This window comes from Cicer arietinum, chromosome 6, assembly GCF_000331145.2.
Source record: "Cicer arietinum cultivar CDC Frontier isolate Library 1 chromosome 6, Cicar.CDCFrontier_v2.0, whole genome shotgun sequence".
Taxonomy (NCBI): Eukaryota; Viridiplantae; Streptophyta; class Magnoliopsida; order Fabales; family Fabaceae; genus Cicer; species Cicer arietinum.
The window spans coordinates 20,209,923-20,221,950 of record NC_021165.2 but is presented as its reverse complement, the minus strand read 5'-3'; the positions used below and the strand labels follow the sequence as shown (position 1 = coordinate 20,221,950).

Genomic DNA, 12,028 nt, shown 5'->3' with positions numbered 1-12,028 from the left:
ATACTATTTTTTGCTTTCTATATTATTTTGGAATATTTTCTTTCTTTTATTTTCCGTGTCAACTTGCCTTAAATTTATTCACTGTTGTGATCAGAATTTATTAGTTATTACAAATATTTGGTTTTAAAAAATCTCAACAAAATCTGATTACGTATTCATTTATTTTTTATTAAATTTTGTTGGGCATCCACTTAATTTCAATTTGAAGGTGCTGGTGATATTGAGATTAATTACGCAGCCCACTACAACGCTAACCATTTTACCCAAACTTTCCTTCATATTTAAAATGTAAAATATTAAATGTGTTGCCCAAAATCAATTTTAAAGTGGATGTTGATATTATTAATTGCTAACAAAATATAAAAATTATCAGCAGCCATTATTATTATTATTTTTAAATAAAATGAGCTCTTTTATTTAAGATTTTGCTAAAATTATAATTAATTATTCTGTTAATGAATCATAACAGTTAAATTATTATAAATATTTAACTTTTATTATGATTATTTAAAAATCAATAAATAGTGATTATGATCTATTATGTTAAAAAATTAACCTCTATGTCTATTTTATATATATATATATATATATAAAACTTTAGGTGGAATTAGTCTTTAGGTGATTATGTTGAGTAAATAATCAGATACCATAAAGTGACCACATATTATACATAGATATACTATGGATGCATCAGGAAGAAGTTGTATATTGTATTTGTTTGCTAGTGCTTCCTTAATCAGCATGGTTTCTAATTAATTTAAAAAATTTAATGGATTACAAATTTGTCCTTTATGTTTATTAATGCGATGATGGAAGATGATATCATAACTTCGTACATGTAATTATTAATGAACACTTTATCTACTCTCATTGCTTAATACATAATTTCATTTTCAAGGTGACAGTGCTCAAACTCAAACTCTATCCTTTATATAAATAATAATAATTTTTGTCTGCATCATTTTTTAGATAAATGCCGTTTCCTTTATGCAGAAATTTTATATCTTAAATATATTCGTCTTATTATATGAATATGTTAAAAACTATAACTTCTCATAATCTCCGTATCTTATATCATTTCATTTGATTGTTTAATATTGCAACCACTACACAGACATATCAGTTGGAAAATTGTATGGGAACAGCCAACTGAATCACTGAGAAAAAGAGGAATGTCACTTTTCTTTTTGAAGAAAAGTTAATAAGACCATTATTATAAAACTTAGTTAAGAGTTAGTTTTATTGGTTAATTATTAGTTCGTAAGTCTTAGTTCACTAAACAAATATTAATATTATTATATTAAAGATTCTTTTTTGAATTTAAATTCGAGATTTTGTGTGAATTAATTATAGTAATATTTTTCGTATCTTCTAAATTATAGTAGTTATTATTTTTATATCCTCTTAATTAACCTAACAAACTATATCTCTAATATAATTAATTATCATTAAGTATGAATGCACAAATGAAAATTTAAGTTTCGGCTACATAACCAAACTTCTGCTTCATGGAAGATTTGCATGCATTTAGTTGATACAATAAACTCTCGCTTGCTGTTGATGCCATTCATTCAGTTGTCAAATCAATTCCCCTGCATTTTTAAAACAAATCATGGACAAAAAGAAATTTCTTGAAAATATTAAGCCATTTGATTTCCAATTTGAAAGTCAGCTGAGGTCATTCGGGAGCTTGAGCAAAAACTTTGAGGTGTCAATTTTTTAATTTTTTAATTTATAAATCAAACATACAATATTGTATTGTACCTTAGGTTATAATATGTTTTTGATGCTTATAAATAGGGTTAAACAAGTGTTTATTTCTTATAAAATTTTAAAATTGTTTTTAGTTTCAGTAAAAAAAATTAATAGTTTTTGTTCAAGGAAACAGTTTTATTTTCTATCAAAATGGTGACATATATTTTTGAGTGATTTTTTTCAAGTATATTAGATGATTGTAACAAAATTTTCTAAAAAAATATGAGTTTAAAAGTTAATTTATATATTTATATTTTTGTTAATTTTATCTTGAGTTTAAGATATTTAAAAATTTATATTGAATTCATCTCTATTAAAAAAATTTAAATTTTTGCGAAGAAACTTTTTATAATAATCTAAATATTTTGCAAATAACAAAGAAAACTAAACATGTTTCAATTCAATGGAACTAAAACTATTTGTAAGATAATTTTATAGAAACTAAAAAATGTAATTTCTTTTACGAAAATTAAAAAAAAAATTTATAAAAACAAAAAACTTATATTATAATATTCATTTTAATCGAGAGTTTAAATTAAATGCTCTACACATTCATAATTTTCTCTATATATTATTATTTTTATAATTATTGGAGTGGCCACCCTATATATCTTTGAGAAACTTCATCCCTAGTTGAGGTTATCAACTAATTAATAGTTCTAGATGATTATTACCTTTTCTTCAAAGTTTAAACAATTACACTAATGAAGGAACCATATTCATCGATTGTGGGTTGTTTAACTACTTAAAAGAACGTTATGTCATACTATAAATATTTGGAAAACTAAGAATCTAAGCAAAACATCATAAAGATAAAATACAGATAAATTAGTATAATAAGTTTTGAGTGATTATATAGTTTAAAAAGATATTTACAACTTCTATTTATAAACCAATGATTAGAGCCTAACTCTTATTAGTCGTGACCGTGGTTAGATAAATGATTAGAGCCTAAAAAATAGCAACACATGCTTATCTCTTCCTTTTCTCAATTAATTTTGATTTATTTTATCTCTTCCTTTTCTCAATTAATTTTGATTTATTTTATCTCTTCCTTTTCTATATGCCCCGACTGCATTATACCTCGTCTTTACGTAATTAAACTTGGTTGTAAGCCATCTTTGACTCCAACTTATAATATTTTTGGGTGTAAACATCATCTAAACCATATATACGATTTTGTTTGGATACAAACTTAATTAAGTACACATATTTGTAACATATGAAAAGTATTCACATATAAGTTATTTTTATAATAAAAGATAAAATAAACAAACTCATTTAAAAAGAATACCTCGTTTACACACGCCAGTGTTTATTTTCATAGAAGTCTATCGGATAATTAAAAGAGTTGATTTTATTGAGAAATAAATATTTTACTATGAGAACAAAATAAGAGAACAATAACATAATTACAATGATTTAGACATCAAATGAAATAAATAATGGATTTAAGATATTGATATTAGGTGAATATTTAATCTATTCAATGCTAGACAATGACCTTAAAAACCTCAAAATAATTATCTATTTTAATGTAAGCTATTTTCATAAACTATAGTTTATATAATAAGTTAAAAATAACTTATCAACAAATGTTTGAAATAGTTTCGCACAAGTGGATAAACTCAAATAGTATATTTAATTATCACTATGACTTGTAATTTTTGGTCTTTTAAGAGAAATGAGTTTGTTTATATTTTCAATCATATTCATAAATGGAAGTGAAAACTTCTTTGTGCCATTATATCTTTTGTGATTAAAATAAATTTTGAGAAAATTATAATTGATAAAGTTAAGAACCATACAAAAATCACATGAAAAAAGTATATCTTAGTGTGGTCATAAAACTAAATTAGGCTTTTCATCCTCTTATTTTATGTATACTTTTTTTTATAGGTCTCTTTTAACTTAATTAAGATCTTAGATTCGAATTTAAATTTAAAAATACAGTAGTATTACTTTTTTTAATAAAATTTACTATCAATTTAAATTTTATAAGACTCTTGTTTCTTTAAGAAGTTTTACCTTTGCTTTCCTCCTTAATTTATCTTGCTTCCTACTTGTCAAGTTTTGATTGGTAAAATAAATGTAATTGCCAACTTGATCGAAACTCTCATTTTGTGCTTGTCTTATGTTAATTAGGAAAACATTATATATCCCAAATTCGCAATCATAAACTAGTTTATTTTAACCTACTTTTGCACTTTTGTAGTTCTTTGATTTTTACTCATATGATAAAATAAGGTCGCTCTTATCTAGGGGTGTTCAAAAAAACCAAATACTGAACCAAACTGTCGAACCGAACCGAACCGAACTGCTTTTGAACTGAACTGGTTTAAGAACCGAACTGTTTTTGAACTGATTTTGTAAAACCAGAACTGAACCGAACCGGTTTTTCAATTCAAAAAACCGAACCGAACCGGTTTTTTGTTTAAAAAAACCAAAACGAACCGGTTTTTATTTCAAAAAACTTGAACCGAATTTTTTTTAGTCGTAATTAGGGGTAATTATGAAAATTTTGGCCTATATGAACAAAAAAATTAAGTTAAACCAGTTCGGTTTGGTTCAAAATAATAAACCGGTGCACCACTTTTATAAACCGGTTCGGTTCGGTTCTTTGAACTGAAAACCGGTTCAGTTTGGTTTTTCCAAACTGAAAAACAGTTCGGTTCAATTTTCAAATGGTTCTAGTGCAGAACTGAACTTTGCCCACCCCTTTACTTCATACGTGGCTTATTTTTAATAAATTTTGGTAGGGTACCTTAGTATTTTGTTGGGTATCAGTATCTCTATAAGAAAAAATAATTCAAAACCAAATTAATTTCAAAATTAATTAAATACAAGAAAAATGATGTAACGTTTAATTGGATGCTATGTAGTATACCCAACAAAACATGATGGTGTTAACTCTTTTTTACCTAACATAGAGCCTTATTGGTTGCTCTCTTGACTTTCAATATACAATTACAGACGATGGTGGGAATTAGTTAAATATTATGCTATGCTTAGTGCTCCATTTACCAACTTGCTTTTTCATTGGGGTTAGATTTAAAACAATAGATTCACATTCACATAAAAAGATGTTGAAATGAATTTATTGTTTGGTTTAAAAGTAAATGACAAATTTTATTTGGATTAAATAAGTTTGTCTTCCCTATTAATTAATATACTATATTTTATTTTTAATCCATCTAATTTTTGTTCTTTAAACAATAATTCTTTAAATGTTTTGTGTCAACAATTTTGATTTTTACTTTTAAGTCAGCTCTTATGTATAATTTAAAATTTTGAATAATTTTTTACGGACATGTTTAAAAATGTTATAAGAATCTATCCTATAAAATTATAATTTTTTTTAACCAAAGATGAATTAAATATAAATTTTTTAACGCTTAAAAAATTCTAAGTTTTTATGAGAAAGATTCTTATAATGTTCTTAACATGCATGCAAAAAATTATTCAAAAGTTTAGACAATACACATAAATTAATTTTATAGCAGAGATTAAAATTATTGACGTAAAAATATTTGATGAACTATTGTATGAAGAATTTGTTTAGATGAACTAAAATCAAATATGATATATTTATAGGGAAAAAAAACTTATTCAACTCTTCGTATATTTATATCAACAAAGCACAAACTCATATAATTGCTTATGAAATTTAAACTCAATTATATTCAGATATGTAATGTTAATTAATTTTTCTCTTTAATTATGAGATAAGTTTCCAAACAACATTTATTTAAATTCTATCTATTTTTTCTTATATAATGTAATTTCTTTTAAGGAGCTTCTATAATATAAATAAATCTATCTATATATAAACTTTATAGTTTATTTAGTTTATAATTTATAGGTAATAATTTATAGGTAATATTTTATTTAATGTCAAAGTATTTTTCTTACTAAGTTATGATTTGAGGCTTGAATATATTTAATTTAAATATAAATTGATATGATTTAATCAAACAGTTTGTTTCGAGATAAAATTCCATTTCCATACCCGCAAATTAAAATTTGAGTTATAAACTGCAATTAGTTCAATTATGAACTGAATGATGAAAAGAAAACGATAGATATGATTTAGATATATAAAAAAACGATGAATGATTAAAACCATGATTAAAATATTGTTTGATTCAAAAAATGAAAAATAAAATACATTACAAATCAGTGATGTAATTCTTTTATAAAATAAAGAGAAGCAACACCCATCTAAATCTAAATGTACATGTCGTAGTTTTCATCCATAAATATAATATATGCAAATTAACTCTTGTTGCTTTGTGCACTTTTTCATTCACTTTATTGCACTTTTACTATTAACTAACTTTTTTTCACTTTCTTATGTCATAATACACTATTCTATGAAGATATGATATTCAATAAAGTATTAATTTGATGTTTGAAAATTGCAAGTTGAATGAATGCCCTTTGATAAGGTTTAACAGTCCGAGGTTTTATTTATTTTATCTAGTTTAATTATTCTTTGAAAATGATGTAGTTGTGGTTATCCGTTCTTCTTGCATAAATTATCATTTTGCTTGAGTGGAAATCCAAATCAAGCATTTATAAAATAGATACCATTTAATTAAACAATATCATGTTGTGTTAGGTTTTTAAAATGTTGAAATGTATACGTACGATTTGGGGTAGAACTTCAATAACGATTTCGGTAGAGTGTATTTTTTGACGTCCAAAGTTAATGAGAGTATGTATTAGAGGGAAGTGAGAATCAATTATGTACCTTGCACATCAAGTACATGACATTTATATTTATATGAAGAATTGACGTTGTCGTATAGGGTTTTAAGATTAAGTTAATTGTCTAATATGATAATGATTAAATAGTTAAACAACTTAGAGCACATACCTTTTATTGAACTTAACAGAGTGGTCTAAACTATCACAATTACAATTCATTCATAGACATAACTCAACACATATTAAGTGTTTAATAACAATAGATCATAATTTATATTTAATAATAATTCTCAATACATTATTGTCTATTAAATAATTAATTTAACAATCTTTCTATTGGATAACAATAATTAATTACTAACAATATGATTTTAATACTAGAATTTCAATGATGATTAAAACACTTGTAATATAAAGAAAAATAAGTTTTAATGTTGCAAATGTTATATCTGGTAAAGAAAACAAATCATACATGTTAAACACTTACATTTTATACAAGAATGTTGTTGCCTTTAAAATGGACCAATTTTAAAATGTTATAATATTAAACATTCACTAACCCAAAAAACAAACAACTTAACAAACCAATATGAGTTACAATACAATTGTATTTAAGTATCTGGTTATTGATTCTGCCAATGAATTTTTAATTTCATAAAAGTCATATAATATCTATGCATGTCTAAGTAATATGCATATAAGTACCTTAACAACACAATATCATACTCGACAGAAATATTAATATTATACTCGTATTTGTATATTTGTGACCTCATAAAATGTGAAATATTGGTATTTAAAAGATAAGTACAATATAATTGTATGCCAAAAGATTATTGTGCATTTTCCGATTATCTAATAAGCTTTCAATTATGCTATTTTATGAGATTAATTTTTAAGTCTCTTAAAATATGTCATGTTATATTATATGACAATATAAGAATAATAATTTATATATATATATAAACAAACGAGATTCAAGTTCTAATTTAGAGCTCACTAGTTTAAAATTATCATATAATGATATAATATTTAATTTTGTATATAATTGTGTATATACTCTTAGTAATCCAACATATATAGATGAGAGATCCAACTCCTCTAAAGTGAACAACTCACTTTAAAGAGTAAAATGAACAATCTCAACCAATTAATAACAAATCAGAACTAAATACAATAGATGCATCATAATCAATCGTAAACTTGTTAAAATATCAATGACTGATTTTCTCACTTTAGAGAATTTAAATCCATAAATAAGATTTGGATTTTCATTATAGTGTGTTTAGTAGTATGTAAAATATTCTAATGAAATCTTATTTAAAGTGAGATACAAAATTTATAGTCAATTTTTTCACAATAAGTGGCTATACAACTTATCCTTTCACAAGTTCAAGTACACATATTTTACACAAAACTGAATAAAATATAATTACTAATACAAATGATCACATGATGACACATCCAGACAAGTGGTAAATGCAAAATTATTAGGTACATTAGAATATGTTATACCTGTTCTTTTATCGATGTTATGAGATCCACTTTATTTTAGGACTTTGACTAACCAATTTTATTTTTAAAAAATAAAATTTGAATATTATATTTAGTTAACAATTTATAGATTAGTATTTATTCAGTGAAATATGATTTGAGGCTCGAAGTTATATTTAAATATTAATGATATAATTTCATCAAACATTTTGTTTTGAGATAAAGTTCAATTTCCCCACCCCAAACTAAAGCTTTAGTAAGAAGCTTTAATTCATTTAATCATGCACTGAATGATGGAAAGAAAACGATGAACATGATTTCGATTTTAAATTAATGATGTTAAAACAATAATTAAAATAAATTTTGATGCAAAATGTAATAAAAATTTACAAATCAATGACGTAATCTGTCTATAAAATAAAGGAGAACACCCATCAAAATGTACATGTATGTCACAATTTTCCCTTCATATTATATGCAAACTTTTGTTATTTAGTGCACTTTTTTATTCACTTTATTGCACTTTTTCCCCTCACCTAACCTTTTTAAGTGTCATAATAATATAAGTATCCCTCATTTTCTTACATTTATTCAAACATGTCATTTTTCTCTATTATCCTTTTTTATTACATCATCAATATATTACATTTATTATATTATTTTTTATTTTATTTTTTTTATATCTCTCTATTGATTCATACACTATTTATTTATTTATTTTTATGTAAGTAAAGCCAATTTATTAACTAAAAAAAACAAGTGACATTTATCTCTTTACAATCCAGAATATTGTAAAATAAAACAGTAAACTAAGTAAAAAAAATATAAATTCAGAAAGACACACATTTATTCTTTTGTTAGAAAATCTCCAATATATTAATTTCACTAAAGATGTGACGAAGAGAAGTACTCCTGTTAGAAAGATGGAGAAGATAGTGGACTTATTTCAAAAGAGGTTGGAGATCCGATGAAATAGATGATATACCTTCGACCATGTTAATTAGAGTTTTAGAGCCGCTTTCGAATATAATATTTTTTAAACTCATATTTCAAGCCACTCTAAAACCATGAAGAAGAGTCAAAACTTCACTAAAAAGAACATTACCAACGCCTTTTTTAAGTCTTTTTAAAAATTTAATGAACACAGAGTTATGATTTAATATAGAAATCGGTGTACAAATAAAAATAATTTGAAAACACTAGTTTGTACATATCCTTCTAAAGCCCTCAAACGACACAAACACATATAGACCCAAGACTAAGGAGCACAACCAATTCAACCAAGCATGATATCCAAGTTGAAGAAATGACTTAACTAAGTTGAATTTTTATGCTATTCCAAAAATTTTAAAACAACTCGCAGTCGTAAAGTATAAGAACTATGTTAGGACTAGAGTTGCACCGAGAGCAAGTATCGTCGACGTCATGTTACGGCTCTCCACTCGATATTTGTCAATATTTTTCTATAAGCTAATTTTCAAATGAAAGACCTAATATTATTAGGATTAGACCATTTCTTGAGATTTAAGGAACATAAGGTCATACTCGTCCTCATTATCTTTCTCCTGGTTGGTTAATATATCATAGACCAACTTAAGAAATAATTGGTCGCCAAGAACTGGAATCCAATTCGAAAAGTTCACATTTTGAACGGAGTCGAGTAGCTTAAGAAAGATACATAAATTATTTATTGTTTTAGTTTAACACAACAAATTGAAATTGCTTGAGTTTGCTTTGGTAAAAAAAAAAACATTTGTTTTTACTAAAAAAGAAAAACACAATAAATTTTGCCATGTTCTGAGCAGAATTACTCGTGTGTTATGTCTAAACAAAAATCTAGAACTGTTATCGCCACCCAAAAATGTGTAGTGGTTTACCCTTAATTTACTTCATTTTGCACAGGGGCTAAAATGTCAAAAATTAATTATTTCGTACTGAATGAATGTTACCATCCAAGACAACTCCTACTTGCAATACTACTAGTCATTATAAATAACAAAATAAAATAGAAAAGGATATAAAGTACTTACTTGCATAGATAAACATCGATGGCTCCACTTTGCATACATAAAATACAAAAGACATTCTGTCAGAAAAATAAATAAATACAAAAGAGATATTATTTAATGGATTACAAAAAATTATCTTACCAAAGATTTCGTTCTCTCAAATTATTGTTTTCCCCACCTTTTCTTTGTAAATTATTTTTTTAGTAATTTTTGTATGTGTATATCCCAATTCGCCTTACTTTCACCGTACTGTGAAAATAATTTGTCATTAACTATTTTTAATATATATATATATATATATATAATTTATTAAATAAGATAAATTTTATAATAATAATGATAAAGTAAAAAGTTAAATCTTGACTATATAATTATAAATTATTAAAATTAGAAAAAAGTGTATAATTTAAAGAAAGAATGTAACATCATAATTATTGAATTATTTTTTTGACGAAAAACATAATAATTGAGTGTAAAAAAATAAAATTCGCACTTTGATTTGGAATGTACCATTTTAAAAATACTATTGTTAAGTTAATCATTAATTCCATTATGCTACAACACAAAGGATGGATGGAATATGCGGATATCTAAAACCGTTCTTTATACACTAATTCATGATCCCATCAAAAAGGTCATGGATAAATGAAATCATAACGTGACAATTAAATTAAATACTTTGTTAATTAACTAGTGTTCAGAGAAACTCACATATATATATATATAGTGTAGTAGAGGCATAGCAACTCACATTCATTCATTTCACTACTCTTTTTTATTATATACTCATGGACATAGAATTATCAATTACTCCGGCCGCCGCTCACCGGACCTCCGACGAGGTCATTTTTGCCGACACGGTTTTTGGATTTTGGGAGGAATTTCAAGATTCATCAGAAAATTCATCCAATTCCAGCAACGATGAGGAAATCGACGATGACGACGATGAAGAAGAAGATGATAGCATTTGTCCTATTGAAAAGAATAAAACTTTTTGGGAAGAACAAGACCAACTTCTCAAGGTACATATTAATTTAATTCAAGTCCAATTAATAAATACAATTCCACGAACATTAAACACCACAATAAAAAATTCAAGTGTATGAAAATTTGAAGTGTATATGTATAATTGATGATTAATTTTTTTCAATTTGTGAAGGCAACTTTGTGTAGGAGTAGCTCACGTGAGACAAAGATTAGACAAGCAACAAAGGAGGCTCTTAAGGAATTGAACATGTCAGAGATGTTATGCATGTGCCGGCGGCCGGTGGTGGAAGCTAAGAGCTGCCGGAATTGTTTGCGTAGAGAAATTTGTAAACGATTATCGAACCTTGGCTACAATTCTTCCATTTGCAAATCTAAATGGAGTAATTCATCGGAGATTCCATCGGGTATGCATTTTGAGTAAAAAAATGTTGGTTTATAATTTTATATTATACAATTTGGTGGTATGAGCTTGTAAAATGATCAATTGGTATTTAATTAATTTATTTGCATTATTATACACAGGGGAGCATACTTATTTGGAAGTGACGGAAAATTCATCAAACATTAAAAGAGGAGTAATAAAGGTGGTTATTGAATTGAATTTTAGAGCTGAATTTGAGATGGCACGTGGTAACGAAGAATACAACCAATTAGTGAAACGATTACCGGAAGTATTTGTTGGAAAAGCAGAGAGATTAAGAGTATTTGTTAAGATAATGTGTTCAGCTGCTAAAAAATGCATGAAGGAGAAGAAATTACACTTAGGACCATGGAGGAAACAAAAGTATATGCTAGCTAAGTGGGATGGAAAATGTGATACCTCTCTTTTGGAACCATTGCCTACACTTTGCTCAACTAGGCCACGGAAACCTAAGGCTTCAATGCTTACTTTTGATTTATTAGAAAATATTGTGGCTCATCATTGTACCGCAGTTCAAGTTATATGATTTAGATGCTCTTTTTTGCTTAATAATTAGATGCTTTTATATATGGATCAGGGGCTGAAAAATTATATTTAATTTGAGTGTCTTGATAGTATTATTGTAAAAATTATATAGTAAGTTGAGTTAATA

At 25.8% G+C, this 12,028-nt stretch overlaps 1 protein-coding gene across 1 annotated transcript; it reads left to right on the top strand.

Moving 5' to 3' along the window:
* The first annotated feature begins 10,704 nt into the window (after positions 1 to 10,704).
* LOC101507941 (uncharacterized) lies at positions 10,705 to 12,028 on the top strand. Its single transcript, XM_004505516.4, has 3 exons — positions 10,705 to 10,990; positions 11,128 to 11,359; positions 11,478 to 12,028. Exons 1-3 carry the CDS (start codon positions 10,757 to 10,759, stop codon positions 11,900 to 11,902), a joined length of 891 nt encoding a protein of 296 aa, XP_004505573.1. The 5' UTR covers positions 10,705 to 10,756; the 3' UTR covers positions 11,903 to 12,028.

Excerpts from the sequence above, each read along its gene's own strand:
- LOC101507941 (XM_004505516.4), top strand. The coding sequence starts at position 10,757 with ATGGACATAGAATTATCAATTACTCCGGCCGCCGCTCACCGGACCTCC. Across the intron at positions 10,991-11,127 it reads AACAAGACCAACTTCTCAAG|GCAACTTTGTGTAGGAGTAG; the intron begins GTACATATTAAT and ends CAATTTGTGAAG. Across the intron at positions 11,360-11,477 it reads TTCATCGGAGATTCCATCGG|GGGAGCATACTTATTTGGAA; the intron begins GTATGCATTTTG and ends TATTATACACAG.